Raw genomic sequence first — 22,992 nt, 5'->3', positions numbered from 1 at the left:
GCTCTTCTGCACTAGCCATCAGGTGTCTGGAGCACCTTGTCCATAAAGCCTATGTTGACTTGCTTGCATTTGTATATCCGAATCAGACACTGCAAAAGTCTTTCCCTGTTTTATGTACATGCCCATGCTATCCTAGACCACCTCTCCTTTTCAGACAAAGGCTGTATACCAGTTCAAACAGAGTAATTCCAGCTAAGTCAGCATTAATTCAGATTGATACTTGGTAACTTTGAATCCCATCCCATCCATTTCCAGGCAGACACTACAGAGCTGTTAATTCCAGTGCTGAGAACGGGCAGTCAGCAAGGGGAGCTGCTAGAGAGAGTCAGGAGAGGACACCTGTCACCTCGGCAGCCTGGAGTCCGGTCAGTTTAATTCTGTATCACAGCAAGAGCTTTCACTGCGGCCAGTTCCTCTGGCACCCACCAAGTGCTGCTTGCATTGGCCTGGGACAACAGGAACATCAAGATGAGCTTTAGGAGAGGTCGTACCCTGGACCTTCAAGCAGACAGAAGGTATCTGCACTGTGGACACTGAAAAAGCTAACCAAACTGCTCCCAGAAGCTCTGCAATTAGCAATACTTAAGAAAAGATGCTAATATTACACAAGCTTTACTCCAGAGTTACCTAGAAGCAAGCTGGAGGAAATCCTGCCCACTGGAGTCCAAGTTTTAGACCATCATGTCCAGAGACAGTCAGCACCACATATGGAGTTTATAGTCAGGTGTTCATTTTTTTTTTTATAAGTCATATGTAAGTGAAACTCCACTGAAGCCAAAGGACTCATTTCATCAGCACAGCCTGGCCTAATTAAAATACTATGTGTTTAGATGATCACAATACAGAGCAGGGAGGGAAACATGCTGAGCCTCTCAGCTCTTTAAGAAAATAGGTTCCTGGGAACAAACAGATTTAGTAAGCAGAATCTATGATAGATCAAACCAAACCAGTTTTCCCGGGCAAACCAGCAGCCTGTACAAACCTGCAAAGCAGTTTGAGTTTCATCATCAAGGCTAGAAAAGGGTTTTACATTTTCCAGAAAGCCAGCTGCTCCCAGAGATGCTGATGCATGGCAGTCCTTGAGAAAAAGGACTGTTAGTGTCAAGCTGCTGCAATCTCAGGATCCTGGTTAGAAATATGGAGTATTCTGGATATACCAGGCTATGGACATTTTATAAGCATAGCTTCCAGCTCACAGACATCGTACTGACTCTTGTTTTGACGCCAGGTACCCAGACTGTTTGTCTTGCATTATGTCCTGGCTAATTGGGTCTCATCAGAAACACTCTTAGATGGAGAATGAGGTACTTTGCTGGCAACTTTTGCTACAAGAGAAACGTTGGTTTCAATACATAGATGCCCTGGTACTTTTCTGCCTTTCTTCCAGAAGCCGTGCTCCACACCACTGCCCTGTTCCGTGTCTCCATGGTGCCTTCTGCGCTCTGGGGAAGCCTGACAAGCACCACGAGCTCCAAACTCTTCAGGCTGCAGGTTGAAGATGTCAGCTACAGGAAACCATGCAGAGGGGCCACGCTGATGGGGTAGGCAGGAAATCTGAGCCTCATTTGTGGGCTAGAACTGAGCTGGCCGAGGACTGAGGACGGAAGTCCCACAGCTGCACACAGCTCCTAGCGGGGACTATGTCCATAGACAGGTAAAAACAGCTGGTAAACACGTGGAGGAATAAAATACCTCTCCTCAGATACGGAAAGTCCTCTGCAGTTTTGCAACTGCCTTCAGCATTATTTATTAATAAAATTCCTTAAGTCCCATACCCTATCATTAGCTACTATTAAAGGCCAAATACAGTCTTACTCCACATCCTTGGCCAGACTGCCATAAGAGCAAGGATAAGCAGACCACAGCCGTCGGAAGCGCTGGAAAGGCAGAGCTGAGGTGCTGTTTCACACGCCTCACTTCGCTCTCAGGCAGCTGCTGACTCATGCTCAACAAATTAAGGTTGTACCTCCTTGCTCTTCAGCATGCTAATAGCAAACAGCAGCCATGTGGGACACAATCCGCTTCCAGGCAGGACGTGGAGAGGGTGGTATTCTTCCGGTTAAGTGTGGAGGCTGACAAGGGACCAGTCATCAATGGAGCACTTGGACAGTCAGCGAGGGCGAGGCTCTAAGGTTTGTTATCTTCAAGCAGGTGTCCAAAATAGGTCAGAGTACCCCCACTGTGTGATCCCCCTACTTCTCTGCATTGACTATAGGGAGCCTTGGGTGACCAGTTCAGCTCCAGACCTCGATGCTTGAGAAAGTGAACCCCCCTATGAAGCCCTGTCAACACAGAGCAACTTGGGAAATATAACTTGCCATGAGGTGTAAAAACACAAAGCATACCTTTTTTTTTTCTTATGAAAAACTATTTCAGAAATGAAGATGCAGCTTCTCCACCCCTAAAGCCCTTGGTTGCAGTGAAACAGAAAGTACCACCGCAACTGTTCCCCCAAAAGTATCTGAACTCAGCTGTGGTTTCTGCACAGGGGGAGTAGAAGCAGCGCTAAAAAAAAAAAAAAAAAACAAAAACAAAAAAACCCAAAACACTCAGAGAAGAAGACTGTACCTTCTGTCAGCCTGGCAAAGCCCGCTATCACAGAGTGGTGACACGTTGCACTGCCACAGATAAACCCCCTGCCCTCCTCTCCACAACCCAGCCACACTACGCAGGCCCAGGCAAGGGGGGAAACTGGCTTGCAGAAAATGTTTAATTAACAAATCTTGTTCCTAGTCAAGCTTCCTGCCTCTGCTCCAGCTGAAATCCCCCACGATTACCCCGACATATGCTCCAGGATTCACTTGCTTTTAGACACATAAGGGGTAATATTTAAGAGACAATAAGGAGCCTTCGTTAGCTCGTGCAATAGCACAGGATCCAGGGGACCCCTGTGCGTGGGTAACCCGCAGCTGCACTCGGGATGCATCGACATGCCTAGTCCCGACACGCAGATACGACCCAAACCCTCCCCGCTCCTCCCCCCAGCAAGGTACCATCCAAGTTTCAAACGGCAAGTGCACGCAAAGTCATCTAAGCCCTCGTGGGTCACTTAAAATACACTAAAAATTGACAGGCCAAGGCTGAGCAGACAAGGAGTCACAACATAAGAAAAAGTTTGGTTTTTAAACCACTGTCATTCACTGATGAAGAGCCATGGGAAAACCTGCTTCTAGATGGGATTTAAACATGCAGAAATAGCTGCAGATCGCTCAGGTACGTTGAAGAATGTCTAAGAGCTACACAAATTAAGGCAGAGAAAGTATTTCAGACAATACCAATGACAAAAGTGACAGTGTTAGCAAAGCAAAGGTGGTAAGAAACCGCATGAATCATACAAGGCGTCAGACCGATACAGAATCTGGTAGATGGCACGCAGGTTTAAAACCAGCTGGGGAGCCAGAAGGCATTCGAAGGGGAAAGAATGTGATTAAGCCACCTGGCAATGGAGACCTTAGGAGCTCTACAGTCAATAAACCACGAAAAGAAACAGAAATCAGGCCCTCAGAATGCACCAAGTTCTGAGGGATTTCTGCAAAGGAAGCCTGGCTTATTGTGTTCGTACCTGGAACCACACAGATCTAATGAAGATGATGTAAAAAAATTTCAAAATCCCCAACAGAATTCAGAGCATCTTTCACAAGGAAGTACAAGACTGAACAAGAAAAGCTTTCTATGACCACAAGTACAACAGTAAGGATTGCTCTTGATCTGCCAGCACCTACAATTAGCAAAAAAAGGGTGTATCAGCACATAGGTTCTTTAGAGAAGTGTCTGCAATAAACACATAAGAGTATTTAATACATCTAATCAAAAGTAAACAAGGTCTAAATCAATATGCAGTCAAGCTGCCCCACTCAGCCTCATCAGGCAAATCTAACACATGCAGACACACTCAGCAGACATTAAAATACTTGTAGGCAGGGAAGATAATGAAGCCAGCACACATATGCTGTAATAGACAAAGCTGGAACTTAAACACGCTGTTGATATCGGCAACAGCAGTGAACAAGTAAAGAAACAGACACAGAATTTGAAAACAGAGAGAGGAAGATAAACACTAAACACCCAGCAAAAAGTAAAACAAGAAACAGAAGAGTACTTCGCATGGAACTGTCAGTAACCGTTGCCTGAATTATGAGGGAAGTCGGAGAAAAGGAAACCCTCCATTTCTGGGTCCCATATGTGCTTACTGCAAGACATTAACACCATTTTCAAAAGCATTTGTGGACAATGGCAGAAACTGTTCTATAATGTACTCTGAGACGTGACTGGGACACTTCCATACATACATGCACATGTTTTTGCCTTCCACATAAATTCCACGCAAATTGTGAAAAACAAAGGCATAGGCCGTTCTGTCCCAGTCAGCAGAGCGCTGTGAGCCCGTGGTTCGGCAGCAGCTGTAGCTGACCCGCGGTGCGCCCCTGCTCCCCTGACCCCAGCCCATCCTACTACGCTGAGCCACCTTAGCTCACGACACCAAAACCACACCCTTCTTCCCCCAACTCATTCCTAGTGGATAAGTTTTCTTGCCAGTTTAACACAAAACTTTGTGCTGGAGGCAGTGCAAGACTGAAAACATGATTGCATGGGTGAGACACGGGAGGACCAGGACTGCGACAGCCAGGAGTTAAGCTAGTTTACGGCAGCTACAGACATAGAACTGAAAGTAACTCTGCGTGGGACGCAGCGCTGACAACTTGTGCAGAATCGCACAAGATCAGCTCCAGAACTGCTGGAAAACAATGCCAGGCTCAACGTGGTACGTTAGCATCTCTGAAACAATGCATACCGGCAGCATTCAGCCAAGGCAGGTTCTACAAACCGGATTTTGAAATAACTTTCAGCCACAGAGATCTCTACTCGCAGTATAAGCAACTGAAACGCAGCTTTTGCAAGCAGTAATGATGTAAGACTATGAAACACGTTTGACAGTTGTAGCCACAGAGCTCTTAACAAAAGAAAAAGGAACATGAAGATGCTTGAGGTCTTGGCAGCCTTCTTCAAGAAGACTGCTTGGAATTCATCCCTAATTTGAAGCTCTGCAATGAACCGCTCACAGCGGCTGTCTCTGGAAAAGGAACTCGAGCAGCCAGTAACCTTGTAGAGGTCATTGTCTTGGAGAAATTCACAGAAATGAGATTAAAAGTGCGGGGTAAGAACAGATTCTCAGAAAGGTTGAGCCATTTTGGACAGAGGGATTTGTTTGTCCCAATTCAAGTCTCTAGAAGTTAAATGCATAGTTCTGGACTTGACACATTAGGCCTTCAACAGGCACTTAGGAAATTCACTTAATTCTAACTTTACTATCTAAAACGGACAAAGAGAACCCTCTGTTCCTGTTATCTTCTTTCCCCTAACCCCCTTGATATTGCAAAAGCAGCCCAGTGCACCCCGCTCAATCGGTAACTCACTTCCAGGTATAAGGTTTGGAAAACTGAATCTTACCCACCAAACCAACGGCGCAGAGTTTGGGAGAATTACACACTGCCCAAGTACCGCCTTCACCAATCTCTGTTCGGTGAAGTGCCCAAGCGGCAAAGCTGGCTGGCGTTTAAGTCGCAGTATGCAGAGAGAGACCAGCAACAGCATCTCAGCATTTCAAACCAAAATTATTTAGAGAGAAGAACTGCAGGTCTTTAGGAAGAGCTGTAAACAGGCCCTCGCCACAGTGTAATAGCAGTAAAACATCACCCATCACCTCCAAAAGGTAACAAAGCTGAAGTGGGAGAAATGCCTAACCAGCAACACATTTGGGAGCCTTTCTGGAGCTGATTAGATCCATATGGACAGAAACTCAAGCCCGCAAAGTTGTCTTGAAAATTTTTTTCAGCTTCTCCATGACCATCTGATCTCCAGCCCTGATCTTAGAAAGTGAGTTTAAGTTTTCCTGCCTACGATCAGAAGTCCCTTCCCACTTTTTGAAACCTGCAAAGAAAGGCTTAACCCCTTGTTCTTCCCTCAGCCTCAAACACTGCTCCATTTTGCAGTTGATGGAGCAATTCCTGGGGCACGTATTGGGCCAGAGCTGAGACCACTCGGGCGCAGACTTGCTGGTAGCCCAGAGGAAGCCTGGGGCAGGCCTTAAAGCAGAACTGAGCTCACCTAACGGGTGGGGGCACTTCGCCTTAAAGGGACTAAGATGCACTTCCTTCCTTCCTCCGAGTCAGTCACTTAAGACTTCCTAAGTTTTCCTGCATTTATAACAACCTATATTAAATATGAGAAAAAAGTATTTCCTGAATGTTTCTGGGATGTTTTCTAGTCCCTCCCACTTAGTATTTACAGCTGTTCTTTTTCTAGGTAGCAGCTGAAGAGAAGAATTTAACTTTTTGTGCCCAAGCACTCCCAGCTCTTGACACAGACCAGGGAAACCAAAACAATGCTGCAGAGAAACTCTGAAACATGCTCCTGAAAAATGACTGGAAGTTTTACAAATCACCAAGAAAATAGGAAAGTATCACAAGAACTAAGAACATCGTAAAGAAGTTAACACGTTCTGTGCCACACGAAGCCGGCCAGGGAAAGCAGGGTCTTCAGAAAGCCAGTGGACAGGCACATGGCATCAAAAAGATGAAGATACTGGGTTTTAACTGACTCAATCCACTGAGAAGCTCCACAGAAGGCACCACTCCTCGCGTGACTTTTTGTTTTATTTAGTCTCCTGGTATTCCTCAGCCTCTTGTCAGCCAGCACCTACAATACCTTCAGAGCAATGACATTTCTCCCACTTCATCACGCTCTCCATTAACAGTTGAGACTACAAACCTTTAATTCTTTTGCCCAACTCTTAGGAGAAATCCTTAGATCAAAGCCTTTGCACAGTCTGGATGTTACACAGTTAGTCCTCCCTCTAGTTCAGACCAAGATAGGACGGGATTCATCACTCTCACCTTGCCAACACACACAGAAAAACCCTACAGACTTCTAGAGGAGTTCTGCAACGTGACGGAAAATTGTTCTTCAGCTCTTTACTGCTGAATTTGTTTATAAGCCCAGTCCCTGTTTTCAGAGTACAAATAAAAAACATCTTTTCTTTTGAAGTAATTCCTTATAAACATGACATAAGAACTGGTGAGATCAGGAGTCACCTAATCCAGTACCTTATTCCTGACAGGAGCCTCAATTACACTTCCTCTGGACTTCCCAACCTCTAGTAATTCCCAGTTCTTACACAAGACACAGCATCTCTACATTTTGTACCCTAGCTGATTTTTCTTCCCAAACTTTTAGGGCTTGTAAGAGAAATGAATTCAAAGGTAGAAATGCACTGACTGAAAAAAATCTGCAAAAATAATTTGAATCTTGGGTTGTTACAACACTTCAGCAAGTGCAAGAGCCATCCAATTACATTAAAAGAGCTCTGCGTGTTAAACAGGGCAACTGCACTTTGCTTCTGTGAAGCATCTCCTACATAAAGGAAAACATGACCTTGTGCAAAGGCAAACAAAGTTTTATTTGGCAGGAATACAGGCATTTTAAACATCAGAAGAGAATGGCATGGGGTAGCACATTAGCAGCATTGTATTTCGATGTCAGGATCTCCGCTGTTACAGTGTTCAGGCGGATTCAACTGAAAAGCACGGAGTCAAGCACAGAATGACATCCTCCTCCTCTTAGACAATTTGCCCGAGCGGAAGCAGCATGTCAGCAGAAAGCCCAACAAGACTGAAGGCTTGGGACAAGGCAGTCAAAAGCTACATGCACATTTACTGCAGCATATTGACAAAGTAAGGAATTAACACTGCTATTCCCTTAATTTTTTTTCCAGTTCCTCAAAATTTTCACAGGAAATCACTCTAAACTGCCCATGAGACATGGTGCTCTGACTCTTCACTATTACACTGTGGAGAAAAGCAGAAGGTGAAGCCAGAGAATTTTTAATACCTAGTCACGTTATCTTCTTTTTTTCTCTCCCAGATAATGCTTTGTATTTTCCTAAAATAATGCCAAGAACAGTATAACCTGCAATCTTACCTCTACTTTCTCCTGCCAGAATCATGGAGTGACCCTATTGTTTCTTAACTTACTTTCAATTAAAACCTCACCAATTCCAACTCCAGAACCATGCTCTCCTGAACAAGTTCATGCTTTTCAGCAACAGGCTGACTGGGTGAGTGTTATCTGACAAGGGTCGGAGTATGAGGCACAAAAGCCCTTTCTGAATTTTATTTGAGAAAAAAATTGCGCTGTAGGAAGACGGTGGCAGCATGTGCAGTTGTATGCCTACGTTACCTACACTGTCCATAAAGCTAAAACAGAGATTTTTATCATACAATTATGCTGTGGCATGCTTACTATAGAAATTAGAAATGTACATAATTATATATACATAATGTAGACATTAACACATTAAAAGGTATTCATATTGCTTATTCAGAGGGCAGAGTGGGTGGAAATCAGGTTCTGCTGCGCTGCATTCCCCTGGGATGGCACCAGAAGCATCTCAGAGCAGATCTTACAGATAAGACCAGCAATTCACAACCAAGCACACAGCAATCCGCCACGGGCTCCAGCTCACTTCCTCCTCCTCCTCCACTTCATGAGTCATCAAAGTTATTTTGTATCAGGTGATAGCTATTAATTGCCAATCTCAATACTGGAGAAAGCTGTGTCACCACACAGGTAAAGGTATATTTAGTTACCACTAGAAATGCCTGCGCTTCTGCCAGTGCAAATAGGCACATGACTTTTAAAAGCAGAAGTATGGGGATTTCTTACCAAAGAAAACATGCATTTGAAGTTTCGAATTAAAGAAAGGCTTTCAGAGCGCAAAGAAACCATTTTCTTTTAAGTGACAGCTAATCTTAACCTCTGCAAGTTCAGGTATTCACTCTTACACACAAGTTTTAATTCAGTATAGGATCTCTTCTGCGCTTCAGGAAACAGATGAACCACCCATTTGCTAATTCAACCATAGCGCTAGTGATTATAACGTGTTTAAGGCTTTCTGCAGCTAGCTGAAGCAAGAGCAGTTGTAGCTGGATTTTCCTGCTGTAATTATCTTGGCTTCTTATCTGAGAAAAACACTATCTTATCTCAGCTCACTATGCATGTGCCTACACTGAGAACTAACTGCCCACTAGCTAATGCAACAGTGTTTCTTAATACTAATATAAAGAAAGTTGGAGTATGATGTAGGCTGGGAATGTATTATGCATTTTCCACCATCAGTCCAATGGCTAACGTGTGACATAACATCTCTTTTCAAACCTTCCACCAGTGGATGCCTACCATCTTTTCAAAGTAGCATTAGATGTTATTTTTAAAAATTAAAAGCACAATGCATCTCAAACCTAATGCCTACATTGAATGCGATTCCCTAGTCGGTCCAGGTTTGTCAGAGCGCTCAGCATTCCGCGTGCACAAGCCTTTTACAAGGATGCTGGAGTGCTGTGTCCCACACAGAGACTCATCATCGTACATGCCTGGCTAAAACATTTTGACACACTGCAAACCAATTCCCATCGCTTAAGCAGCAGTGTTCTAAATAAGGGTAATCCACAGGTACAGTGAAAAACCCAGACAGTATCAGCAGGAAACAGAGCATGCCAGCCTCAAATAACGAGACAAAGAATCCCAGATAGCAAAGCCAAATCATTGCTAAATGATCATGCCGCAGGCCAGTTCAGAAATCCACTCCTGCCCAGCCCCCAATACACATAACTTTTAAAGGAAATTACGGTGCTGGCACTTGTGGCCACGCAGCATTCTTCGTGATCTGCTAGTAGCACCAGGTTTCACACCAAAGATCTAGACACCTCCAAGGCATGAAACAGTCCTTTGCATATTCCTCTTGTGGGCACTGCCATTACATTAAAAATCTGAATGCATGCACTGAAATGAAGTCAGTCTGATTTGCAATGAATGCGACTGTCTCTTGGGTTATGCCTAGCACATTTGCTTAATCATCCAGCAAGTAGGAAAATAAGTTAATCAACAGGACTTGAAATTCTCTACACTTACATCTACCCCAAAACACAACACAAGCAAAAGCAAATGAGAAACTCGCTGAAACCTTGGACGTGCTCGGCTACGCTGAATGGCAGGAGGGTTGATTTACACAGCGTCCGTGTATTCTGCACCAGACCATGGCTGACAAGACAGTTTGAGGCGCTCACCTAGGTTGAAGACTGAAGATTGTTCCCACCATCTATATAAAATTGGTAACTTCCATCTCCAATAATTTAGACTAATTTCAAATCAGATTGACTCAACCCAATGGCTGCAAGAACATAAACAACGTAGTAATTCAGGACAACGGGTGTTTGGCCTGAGCAAATTACTGGTCAGCTCTTGCAGACCAGGCTATTCTGCTAGACCTTCAACCAACAGCAGCATCCTGTTAACCTACATTAACAGCAACAGCCCCACCTAGTAGGATAAGCACACCCAAGTCACAGTTAAAACTGAGGTAATGGAAAGGCTCCCACTTTATGAGTTGATGTCAAATACAGCAGCTTTACCCGAGTACTGCAGGTTTCTCAGGCAGAAGGAAGTTCAGGCATTTTTCATACCACTGCCAAGACTCCTGCTAAGCAGGTACGTGCATCTTCAACAAACACAGTCTTCAAGGCTTAGCCTAAATCACACTCTGCCATTAAATCAGAATGAATACAAATAAGGTTGAAATAGGACTGGGAGGAGTTCTCCAGCTCAAATCTAGTCTTGGGAGTCAGACTTCGGTATCCTATAATCACAGTCAGTATTCAACTGTCATCTTATTTGACTGTTCCACCTTTGCTGCTTCTGTGGGAGAGATTCCTCAGAGTCACCCAGCTCCCAGGGTTAGAAATAGTCAGGTTACTTGGTTTGTGGCCCACTGCCCTGTGTCCCCAAGCACCCACTCAGACCATGCAGAAGCAGGTTTTCAACAGAGGCTGCCACATCTGCAGACAACCTGATTAGCCAAATCCTCTCCTGTTACACCAGCTTACATTGAAGGCAGAAGGATGGAAATTTTCATATCTGAACCCATGGACTAATTCTGCAAAATAATTAGTTTTAGGGAAAACTAGTGTTTCGGCCTGGCCAGCTAACCCAGAGATTTCATTCCAGACAGCTGCAGGCAAAAGGCTGACTCCACAGAAAGCTGTCAGACAGCAACTGCAGTCCCTTTTGTGGGAGTACAAAGGAACACCAGAGCAACCACCACACAGGTCCTGACAGAAGCGCCAGGTTCCTCGTGCAATGGCACACCCTTTCTGGACATCTCTTCCCCCTTCCATGTTACTGCATCTCTAAGTTACCACCCCACGCTCAGTCTAAATTTAGGAGAAAATTAACTCAAATAGCCTTTGGTATTAAAGGTGTTACATCTTAATTCTTAAGCGTAATACAAGGTTAGTTCCTGTTACCTCTTGCGACAACAACTTTAGAGCCTTGAAAAAAATGCAGCTAACTCATCTTCCAATAAAAGCTCAAGCACATTCTAGCCTTGTGTTCTGGGGGAAAATATGCACTATTAGCTCTTCAAGTAGCAATGCCTTAAGGACAAGAAGTCATCTAATATAGCATTTTATTCAGCTATCTTTCTCAGAAAGAAATTCTATCTCCTGGACTACTGACTACTTGCACATAGTTAACAAATGTACATAATGTTTGAACACTACCACATGTCTTGATCAAAAAAGTTTATTTCAATTATTTGACATGATTTACATGGCTACTGAAGAGGCAGTAAAATGGCAAAGACTTGCAAATCAATTCTGTTGTGTTTAATATTCTTCACCTTCATCTTCTCCATCCATCGAGTCTGTGCCCACTTCTTCATAATCTTTCTCAAGTGCAGCCAAGTCTTCCCGAGCCTCTGAGAACTCCCCCTCCTCCATCCCTTCTCCAACATACCAGTGGACAAAGGCACGTTTGGCATACATCAGATCAAACTTGTGGTCTAGACGAGCCCATGCCTCAGCGATTGCTGTAGTGTTGCTCAGCATGCACACTGCCCGCTGGACTTTGGCTAGGTCACCACCAGGGACCACCGTTGGTGGCTGGTAATTGATGCCAACCTACATGAAAAGCAAAAGAGACCATGAGTTTCTTTGTAGCATTTAATAGTGACTATGATACAAATCAGGTACCTACAGAACAGCTTTATGAGAAAATATACTTCATAGCCCATGACAGTGAATGAGAAGTCCAAAAAAAAAATCATGATGTAACTGAGACTTGCCTTAAAACCAGTAGGGCACCAGTCCACGAACTGGATTGTGCGCTTGGTTTTGATAGCAGCAATAGCAGCATTGACGTCCTTGGGGACAACATCCCCACGATACAGCATACAACAGGCCATGTACTTGCCATGGCGAGGGTCACACTTCACCATCTGATTGGATGGCTCAAAGCAAGCATTGGTTATCTCAGACACTGAGAGTTGCTCATGGTAGGCTTTCTCTGCTGAAATAATTGGGGAATATGTTACCAACGGGAAGTGGATACGAGGGTAAGGCACCAAGTTAGTTTGAAATTCAGTAAGATCCACATTTAAGGCACCATCGAATCTGAGGGAAGCAGTAATGGAAGAGACTATCTGACCAATGAGGCGGTTGAGATTGGTGTAGGTTGGGCGTTCAATGTCCAGATTCCTACGGCAAATGTCATAGATGGCCTCATTGTCAACCATAAAGGCACAGTCGGAATGCTCCAGGGTGGTGTGGGTGGTCAGGATGGAGTTGTACGGCTCAACAACAGCAGTCGAGACCTGTGGTGCAGGGTAGATGGCAAATTCCAATTTTGACTTTTTCCCATAGTCAACTGACAGGCGCTCCATCAGCAGCGAAGTAAAACCTGAGCCAGTGCCTCCCCCAAAGCTGTGGAAAATCAGGAAACCCTGCAAGCCAGTGCACTGATCAGACTGAAAGAGAAAAAAAAGCGTGTTAAAACAATTGTGTAGACCTTAAGAATCACAAAAACTCAAGACAACTCTGAAATCTGACACATACCAACTGTTCAAGCTTTGGGAAAGTAATACTGAATTTGATTCATCCACTGATAGTCAAGGAACTGCCCTATAAAAAACATGGTATTCTTAGCTCTTTAAGCTCCCTACACATTGTAATGTGACCTCTGCACTTCAAATTGCTACTTCAAAACTTCCCCTACCCCTAATTCTCAGGCCAAGGCCATTAACAATGGCCACAAGCAATAATATTCAAAGAACTGCAGACCATCTACCCCTTATACTGATTTGACATTCTCTACCTGCACAAAAACGGAGCAGTCTCCTGTCCCAGAACTATTGCTATAATCCTGTAAGAGTTGCAGGCATGTAACTCAGTTCAGGGAAGCGAGCTGTCAAAGTGTATCGCACTGTCATGCCACTTGAGTCTTCTCAGATGAAGAAACTACTCTGCTTCAGAAAGAAGTGCCACATGATGTTTAGCTTGATCCCCAGGACTGACAGGGATTTCCAACAGCTTGTAAAAAGAAATTACAACCATATTTTTCAGGTCAAAGTACAGCCTGCTGCAAACTTATCTTAGCTTTAATTAGAGATGGTGGCAGCTAAGTGTTGAGAACAATGCCAGTTTTAATCTGCAAAAGGTGTACTTTTCAGTACAACTCATTTAGCATTCCATATTAAAGCACCAGATGTATACCCTGGATTTTTTTGTACAGCGAGAATTCCTTACCTTTGTGACACACATGTGGTAAAGTACATGCTTAGCAGCCCTAAAAAGGGAACTCTAACCTTCTAAGCTGACATCTTCGTAAGTTTGCCACATGATCAAAGTACCGGGGAGCCTGAAACATCCCAGCTTACTAAGATTTAGTTCCCTTTTCTGTTATTACCATAAAATTAATTCAGAAATTATAAAAGCAGGAAATGCAAACAAAAGCCTAAACCACAGAAGCAAACACTCCTATTTAAGCTTCCTTGCAAATGCCCCAGCCAGAGACCAATCCTTTTCCAGCAGGAGCTGTGCAAATCATAATTATCTCAGTCTTGGCTTTCTGAAGCTGAACATGAAACTAAAGTTTTGGGTGCCTCATCAGCATTTTAGGCCATTTGAAAGTAATATCTTACAGAAATAATCCAATATCCTCAGCTGGCTAAAATGCTGATTAAGTCCACACATTCTCCTACCATGGAATAAGTTAAAGCACAATTTATACACCTATGTATTTTTGATAACCTGATTTCCAAATCCTGTAAAACAGGATAAAGAAAGATGTTTAAGAGCCTTCAGTGAAGAAAAGTCTTACCAGTTTCCTGATACGCTCTAGAACTAGATCAATTATCTCTTTTCCAACTGTGTAGTGACCTCGAGCATAGTTATTTGCAGCATCTTCTTTACCAGATATCAATTGTTCAGGATGAAAGAGTTGCTTGTATGTCCCATTCCTAACTTCATCTGGGGAGAAAAGATGAATATTGTTTACAAGAAGTTAGCTTTCTATGCAGACCAGGTTTTTCAAACTTCCGAGGGTGTCCAGAATGAGGTACCTAAACACGTAAGAGAAAAAGCAGCTTGATTTCTACCTATTAGTAGGTGACACAATACTTAGTACAGTCTAAACATTGAATACCTAAGAAAAATTAAGTTACTGCTTAAGAAACTGTCCCATTTTCTTGACAGAGCAATTGAAAATTGGACTATAGCAGCAGAACCAGTCTTTTACAGTTTAAGACAACTTGAGGCCCGCTCTGCAGATCAGCATCTGAAATACTGCTTTTCCCCCTTATTTTCCAAACCCTCCAGGATGTTGCCTTATTGCTTCTGCAGCTGTGGGCAGAGCTTACATTGCTTGCTTGCCTCCTTTCCTTTAATTGTACTTTCTGCAAGGCTAGAGAAGAACGTTCAAGAGGAATCAATATCTTGTAGAGATATTCAGTTATGCAAATACTGAGCTGTAAGCTCAGCACGAGTGGCTGTACTATAAAGAAGCCATGCAAATGGACGCACAGCATCCCCCACCAGTTACAGATTTGGAGAATGATTTAGTTATGACCTTCACTAGTTATCAGAAATACGCACTTACACATAGCAGGCTAAAGCTCTGTCCTACCAGAAAGGTACAAAGACCCTCAGCATAGCTTTGTCTCTGGTTTAGCTCAAGCCATTCTGGAGTCATATGCTAATGCAGTCCTGCATCCTTTAATTAAAACCAGGTGGGAAGCAGAGAGCTTTATTAACTACAGCTGAAGTTGCCTGATTGTATATATTCTTTATCCAACAAGGAGTAAGACAAAGGTAAGTAGAATTCAAGATTCAAAAATACAGTTAACTCTTTGAACCAACTTAGACTGACCAGCTACTGCTGCAGTTTGCCATCTAACACTCTCAAATATTTCCAAGCTGCACCAAAGTGAAAGCAATTTGGACAAGTCTACCATTCAAAATACACGTTTCTAAAACTTTCTGCGTTATCATTTCAAGTTATAAAGGACAAATATGGGTAAAAGGGAAAAATATAGAACCTAAGGAAAAACATTGCTTGTGGGGGCAACATTAGTCAAGATGGTTCTGGTTCAAGTAACAAACTTGAAGAGTTAAGAGGATCAGTCATTGGACTACGAAAGCGTGCTGGAATAAAGAATTTAGAGTTTAGGGGACAGCTAAATGAAACTTCCCCTGGACATACCATTCTTCATGGTTTTTAAGTCTCTCTGGGGTAGATTTTTAAAGTCACTTGTTTTGAATTCCCAGGCATGTTACTGCCCTATTTCTTTGTGGAAAGTTTGATGGAATTTCATCACCACATCCAGAGAGCTGGTGTACACATACAGCAGTCACGCTGCTTTCACTAAGAGCAGCACTGATCTGGAAGCTCCAGAAACCCCAGGAGCTTGGATCAATAATTTTCTAATAAGCAGGGCAGGAATAAAGAAAGAAGTCTAGCCCCCAGAAAGGTACATGATGCAACCTTTAACAAAAAGCATTAGTTTTTTTAATATTACCAAGTATTTCATAAGACAGCCCTTTTCCCATCTCTCTATACTACACTTGCATCACTAACAAGTGCTGGAACACTACCATTTGGTCCCAAGGCTCACCAGCTACCCACCCCCAGAGGCAAGGTGAGAGCTTTGCCACCTGCTCTCCCTCACCTCATTTCTCAGCCTTTTCTGGTTGCTTAGAGCCACCACCTGGCCAGCAGCAGAGGAAGCAACAGCCAAGGGGTTCAAGAAAACAGAAAGCCAGACCTGCAACAGCTCCTGGGAATATTAGTGTATGGCCAAGGGTGCTTTGGCTCACTTCAAAGTTATCAGTCCAGTACTCCCATCCTTGACCCGCCTGACAGCCTGCTGCTCTCCTGCATAAGCTCATTCTACTGTAGTAGCCACAGAAAGTGGTTTAGCATGTTACAAGAGACCCACAGTTTGGGTATATAGGAGTAGCTTAAGCCTATTCACTCATCTCCCCTTCCCAGCTCTCTATGCATTGCAGAAAGATAAACATGGCAACTGCACAAGCACAGATGGCTACTTAAGCCACAAAACTGGCTCCAGTAGAATTACTTCAGGCACACACATCGGTAAGAGCAAAACCAAGACTTATGACACAAGGAGCAAGTCCTGTGAAACTGGGTAACACACTGGACTGGCAGTGTAGCTAGCACCACAGAAGGTGGGACTGGTTAGCAGCTGATGCGTGGCATCACATCTGAACACTGAGAGCCAGCATTGTCAGAGCTTGGGATACAACTGATTTTCAGGATAACAGTGGATTGTTACTCAAAGATAAGGCAGCAGGAGTTGAAGGGCATGTTTGGAAGTCCCTGAACTTAGGCTAGCAATTGAGATTCATTTCTGCAAGCACTGTGCAAGCTAGAGAGAGAAGATTGTTTTGGGAAAGCACAGGAATCATTCCAATGTACAAAATGAAAACTCCTTAGTGATACATATCACATCTTTTAAAAGGTTCCTATTGACTGCTGTACACATTATGTCATATTGTTTCAAGAGGTTGTAACTAGTTCCTTGCATAGCAAAAGCATGAGGCATATTCAGAAGAGCCATTTAATTACACAGACTGGCAGAAGGTAATATTTAAATTCTTTAGAGCTCCAGAGTGCACATTTGCCAATCTCAAAGATAAAGCCCAATATCTTCCATCACTAGGAAGATGTAGGGAACCTTCACATAGTAAAATTTAAAGCCCCAGAGCATTTTGCAGGACTAGAGAAATGGATCCCTTAGTCAGAAAATGTGTAAGTTAAATCAAGTCCTGCAGCATGTTCTATAGTCCCTTGCATGCGTCACTGTATTTACCTATTACTGCTGGTTCGAGGTCCACAAACACAGCACGAGGGACATGTTTTCCTGCACTGGTCTCACTGAAGAACGTATTAAAGGAATCATCCCCTCCACCGATGGTTTTATCGCTTGGCATGGTACCATTGGGCTGGATGCCATGCTCCAGGCAGTAGAGCTCCCAGCACGCATTGCCGATCTGCACACCAGCTTGACCAACATGGACTGAGATGCACTCACGCTGTGTGGAGAAAAAAAAATTGAATCACTCAGCAGAAACAGCAGTTTCCTTGTTTAAAAAACATTCAGCACACACAGCTTGAACTCACATACTGCAAAGCTATTAAAACATTGGCCTTATTGTCTTGGTGTTAGGGACATTTGGCACAAAATACAACAGAACACAAAAGCCTCTTTCAGTCATCATCCACCTCCACCTAGAAAGACCCTTTTAGACATTGTCATTTTTACAAACTCATCCCCCTCCTCCTTGTTCCTACCCTCAACTACTAGACAGCAAGAGTTTCATCAACTCTTCCAAATACTTCAGCCAGCTTCTCTGATGACTACACCTGTCACTGGCCTAAGTATCCAGAAAAGCATCACCCCCAAAACTCCAGCCCCAGGAGCCACATAAGCACAGCCACCAGAGGGAGCAAAACCTTCTGCAAGATCCAGGGCCATTTTGTTTAACATACATAAAATCAGGAAAAAGATGCTCCTGATCACTTCAGGCAACTTTGCCATTCTGTAAGAGAGCCTTTGCCTAACAGAAATCTTAGTAGCACTTCATAAATGGAACATCAGGCCTCACATCCCACTGCTGTATGCAAAGTACTAAACTCCTTAACACTAGACAGGAACTACCTCATTTAAGCTATGTAGAAAATAGTCTATGTCAGCAAAAGGATCTATTCATACCAATTTATGGATTCCCAAGTTGCCTTTGAAGTCCAGAGCATAAACCCAGCTTCCTTAATATTTCAGCACAGGGTTTTGAATATTAAAAGCCAAACCACAAAGGAACCATCTCCAAGCTCCCACTCCATCTGTGGCATTTTATATTTAACTTCTGGTTTTGAGTGTCAGAGTCTAGAAGAGCCTGCATATAGGACAGTTTTGAATAACTGTCACATTTAACTATGTTCAGACCCTATGATTGGGTGATGCAATTCATTTTTCCCCTGAAATTCCAGGATAAGCAGGACCTGGAACTGCCCAATCCACATCAATAGTCAATGCAAGAAAGCAGGAGCACAGTCCTTTCACTTTCCTTGGGAGCCCCAGGAAATTAAAACCTACAGTTGCCAAAAGAACTCATCGCATGTTCTTAACCACAGCACTGAATGTCTCAGAACTGTTGTTTTTCAGCTCCCCATCCATCCAAGCTGTGTACTCAGATATACAGCTTCCAGAGGAACAATCCACATCCTCTCTGCAACCAGCCTTACTCAAAGCTGCTGCCACACTACTCCTCTCCAAGGCCATTACTCCACCACTCTCCAGGCTGAAGCACTGGGCTTGGCAGGGTACTGCAATGGCAGAGGACAGCCAACCTACACACTGAAAAGGGTGACAGGAGAAGCTGCTCCAGCACGCAGCCCAACAAGGCTGCACCAGCACAGAGAAGCCAGGCCATGACAATGAATTAGGCCACATCATTCTTTCAGGAAAGCTGGAGGACAGTGTGCAATTCTTTTCTACAGTGACAGGAGAGAGTATAGAGGTATACTACCACTTCAGTGTGGAGCCTCACCTGTAAAGAGGTCCTATCAATGATCCAAGCTTTGTTCATGAAGCTCCTAAGCAGCTGCGAAGGTCGTTGAAAGGCAGTGTGTAGGGACTAGCATGCCCAAGCAAGGTGAATTCATGGAAATGTCAGACTATATACAAGCTTTACCACATCACATGAACTAGCACCACTACTTCAAACTACACAAAGCAACAACTTCTCATGCTCCAAAGTGACAATTTAAGTCTTTGAAAGTATAGCTTGAGTGACACAGCCACAGACCAGGTCCTACAGCTGCCCTGTTAAAAGCACAGCATGTTTACTTTGACAAAGTACAAAGTCCAGCAGTTGGGGCAGAGTAACTCCCTGCATCAGTACAAAGGAAGCAGTTAACTGAGAAGTGGCCCTGCTGAAAAGATCCCAGGGGTTACCCAGAAACCATCCTGAATGTTCATCAGGACATTCTCATCCTCAATAAGGCAAACAATGTGCCAGGCTACAAAAGGAGATACACAGCCAGCACACCAAGAAGCCCTCCCTCTGCTCTGCAGGAAGGTTCAGGTCAGGTGTTCGAAGGACACTGGGAGATTCCGGTTGGGTGTTAGGAAAAGCTCCCCCAACAGAGCAGTGCAGCCCTGAACAGGTCACCAGAGAAGCAGGAAGGGATCTCCATCCTTGGAGGTTTGCAAAACTTGGCCAGAGAAAGTCAGTCACAAAAACCTGGCTTGGTGCTACTGTCAGCCCTGCTTTGAGATGTCTCTTTCAACTGCTTTCCTGCAACTCTACCAACTACTTTTAAGTAGTATGTGGCTATTTGATGAAACACAAACCTTTGCTAGACACCAACAGACTCTGCCTATTTTGCTCTGCAGAGTATTTCCACAGCAGAAGTCTGACAGTACCAATACTACTAAAAACCAAAACAAAATCTGAGCCTTGAAAGTACAATGTCCAAGTTGTAAAGATAAGCAAGAGACAACTGTCACATTAATGACAAGTCAGGGCCTTTAATCATCACTTATGGAAGTTTCATAGTTAATAAGGTTAAATACTGTTAAGTGCTGTATTCAAGACACAAGTCAGGACACAGAATCCTTAAGTAATTAACACTAAATGCTCCCCCCCACTTAAATACATTACTTTCAAGCACAGAACCAGTTTCAGTGAAAACTCCAAGAATTTTCCCAGCCTGAACCTCTCCGGCCTCCATTTGTCTCTGTCTCCTTTACTATATGATATGCTCCAGCTCAAGAGCACTGGCTTGTCTTCCATAACTGCCCTTCCAGTAGTTGTTGACTGCTGTTAGGTGGCCCCTTGCTGTACTCTGCCAGGCTGAAGAAGCCCAGATCCCTCCAGCTGTCCTGGTGCATCACGCTCTAGGTTACTTGTGCTCTCCAGCACAGTATTTCAGGTACAGCTTCATCCATGTGAAGCTGATGGCAAGCCAAGTTTCATGAAAACGGTGGAAACAGCCCAGACCAAGTTCAACAACGTACCATGATGAGAAATGTAGTTTTCCAAGGGTGAAACTCAAGGAGAACCGCATCCTTTGTGGAGGTGAGGAACTACGCTCACACTCTTGACTTGGCTTAATTTTTTTAAAAGCATGACCATGAACAGCCAACTATGCAAGGGTATGAACAAGATAAGGACACAAACACAACCTCCCAATATTCTAACTTCTAATCATTTTCTGTTGAACAAATGTTTCTTCTGCATTTACAACCCTACAGAAGCAGTCAGCTACATTTTTTAAATCCAGGTAGCCTTCTAACATCCACGAACTCTTTTCAAAGAGAAATGTACAGGGTAAACACCCACATGGAGAAGGGCCTCATGCTTGTCAGCACATCAAACTCCAACTGACAGCTGCCACTTGTGCTGCACAGCTCAACAGCTGATCTCTGTCCTCTTTATGATGTCCCATCCCTCTTGTCATACCTTTCAGATATCCCTTCAGGGCTGAATCCTGGTCATCCCACCTCAGCTTCATTACCCAGCCAGTCTCACAAAGTCCTTGAGGAAATCTCCACCATCAGCCACATTCCCTGGCCTCTCCAAACCACTTCACACCACGCTGACTCGGCGGGGACAAGGACCAGAGAAGCACCAAGCTGCACCTCCAGGAACAGTGCGATGGCCTCCTCCACCACTCCAGGAGTCTCACACCCCAAGGATATTCCCCCCCAATTTTTACATTCAACAGTACCACGAGAGCACCCCAGCGCCCCTCACCGCGGGGTGCTGGCTGGGAGCCCCGCCCCGTCCTGCTCCGCGGGCACAGGGAGACGCCGGCCCTGGGGACGCAGAGGCCGCCACAGCCCGGGCCGCGACTCCCCGGTCCCGCGAGGGAGCCCGTCCGGAGTCACCTCTGAGGGAGCCGCCACCTCAGGGCCGGCTGGGGGCTGAGGGTCCCGCCGCAGGCCGCCATGTTCTCGGAGGAGCCGCCACCATTTTGTGACGAGGCCGTGCGGCGGGACGCGGCAAGGAGAAGGCCCGCCAGCGCGGTGCGGCTCGGGCCCCGCCGGCGAGCGCGGTCCGGCGCGGGGCCCGTCCTTCCTCTCCCGCCGCGGGGCCCGCGAGCCGGGGCGGACCCGCACCTCCCACCCGCCCCCCCCTCAGCGTGCGGAGCGGTGCTGGGAGGCCGCCCCCACCCCGCTCACCATGGCTCGGGCAGGCAGCGCTGGGAGCAGCAGACGCGCAACGGGTCTGGACAGCACCTCGAAAGCAGCCGCCCTTCCCGGGCCCATCTTATATAGCAAGGGGGGGCGGTGCGGCGGGCTCCCCGCGCCTTGCTCATTGGCTAGGCCTCGCTCGGAGGCGTAACCTTCTCGCGACACTATTGGGTAGCTCCGTCTAGAGATCGTCCACTCTCCCAATCGAGGCCGGGCGGCGGCCGCGTGGAATGCGTCCGGCTGTGCGCTATTGGATCGCAGATATGAATTTCACCTTTCCGCCCTAGCTATTGGTTGATTTGTAACCAGGGGCGGGGAGGAGGCGGGACTTAGTCTTCCCGCCAACGGAGGCCGGAGCCTCTCTGAGGTTCGGGCGCTCGCCGGCCCCCGCCGCGGGTGTCGCTGATCCCTTGGCGGGCCCGTGGGCGGCGCGGAGGAGGAGAGTGGAGGGCAGGGCACAGCCGCTTTGCTCGCTCGGGGGGCGCGGGGGAGGAGAGGGGAGAGCAGAGGGGAGAGCACAGCTGCTTTGCTCACCCGAGGGGCGCGGCCCCGCTGCCGGCTGCGGGCAGGCCCGGTGGTCAGCGCTGCCACCGGCGGGACAGGCCTGAGGCGGGGGGAGGCGCTGTGGGAGAGCTCCTCGCTGAGGGTGGGAGCGGGATGTGGGCAAATCTGTGTATTTTCCCTCGGAGGAGGGAGGGCACTGCTCCATTGCAGAGTCACCAGGCAAAGCAGCGCTTGTACTGGCTGTTACTGGAGTCACACAATGGAAAGGACTTAAAGCCAAAGGAGCAGATCTGGAAAGCTGCGGAGATCCTACTGAAATCAGTACCTTTGGTGTTTAAATGCCCCAATTTAAGTTTGGTATTTAGATGGGAAGTGTAAAAACTCCATGCTGTGCCCTAAGAGTTATAGTAATGAGAATATTAGTGTGATTGGGTGGAAACTTCTTGGGTGGAAAGCAGCTGCTGTAGGGTTTGCATGTAGAGTTTGATAACTGGGACACCATCCTTCCAAGGGCAGCACAGGCATCCGTTTCAGGAAATTGCTTCTCCCCCTGCTGAGACAAGCTTTTGCCGGCAGGATAGATATGTGAAGCAATTTTAAACAATAACAAAGGAGATAATGTTTTCCTCCTCCTGTGCGGATCTCCAATCCTGTGAGCCGCCTGAACAAAAGTGATCTTTTTTGAAGGGAATGTGGTGGGGTGGTGTCAGGCTGGGTTTACAGTCACCTGGAACCAGTGGTGGGAAGTGACGAACCCCCTCGCTCCTACTGATCTTAAGGGCACGGTAACCGAATCCTGCTAAGGATGCTACTATCACTATTACCAATTTCATTGTGATCATTTCAACACGGTGTGGAAATGAAACCTGCGTGGGTGCACA

The 22,992-nt window shown here is 45.4% G+C and overlaps 1 protein-coding gene across 2 annotated transcripts; it reads right to left on the bottom strand.

Annotated features, from left to right (window-relative positions):
- Window positions 1-11,618: 11,618 nt before the first annotated feature.
- On the bottom strand, window positions 11,619-21,807 carry LOC141733664 (tubulin alpha-1C chain-like). 2 transcript variants are annotated; one of them, XM_074564342.1, is made up of 5 exons: window positions 21,596-21,807; window positions 17,219-17,441; window positions 14,209-14,357; window positions 12,176-12,856; window positions 11,619-12,011 (listed from the first exon to the last, which is right to left on the bottom strand). In XM_074564342.1, exons 1-5 carry the CDS (start codon window positions 21,680-21,682, stop codon window positions 11,718-11,720), a joined length of 1,434 nt encoding a protein of 477 aa, XP_074420443.1. In that variant the 5' UTR covers window positions 21,683-21,807; the 3' UTR covers window positions 11,619-11,717. The 2 variants fall into 2 exon arrangements, with proteins under 2 accessions (XP_074420443.1, XP_074420444.1); XM_074564343.1 differs by lacking the exon at window positions 21,596-21,807 and adding an exon at window positions 18,957-19,037.
- Between the last annotated feature and the right edge of the window lie 1,185 nt (window positions 21,808-22,992).

This window comes from Larus michahellis, chromosome 21, assembly GCF_964199755.1.
Source record: "Larus michahellis chromosome 21, bLarMic1.1, whole genome shotgun sequence".
Classification (NCBI taxonomy): domain Eukaryota; kingdom Metazoa; phylum Chordata; class Aves; order Charadriiformes; family Laridae; genus Larus; species Larus michahellis.
This window is presented reverse-complemented; position numbering and strand designations above follow the sequence as displayed.

What these genes read in the sequence shown, in the direction of transcription:
- LOC141733664 (XM_074564342.1), bottom strand. Translation starts at nt 21,682, where the DNA reads ATGGGCCCGGGAAGGGCGGCTGCTTTCGAGGTGCTGTCCAGACCCGTT. An exon ending in CGCTGCCTGCCCGAGCCATG is followed by an intron (nt 17,442 to 21,595) that starts GTGAGCGGGGTG and finishes TTCTCCACACAG; the next exon opens with CGTGAGTGCATCTCAGTCCA. An exon ending in TAGAGCGTATCAGGAAACTG is followed by an intron (nt 12,857 to 14,208) that starts GTAAGACTTTTC and finishes TTTCTCTTTCAG; the next exon opens with TCTGATCAGTGCACTGGCTT.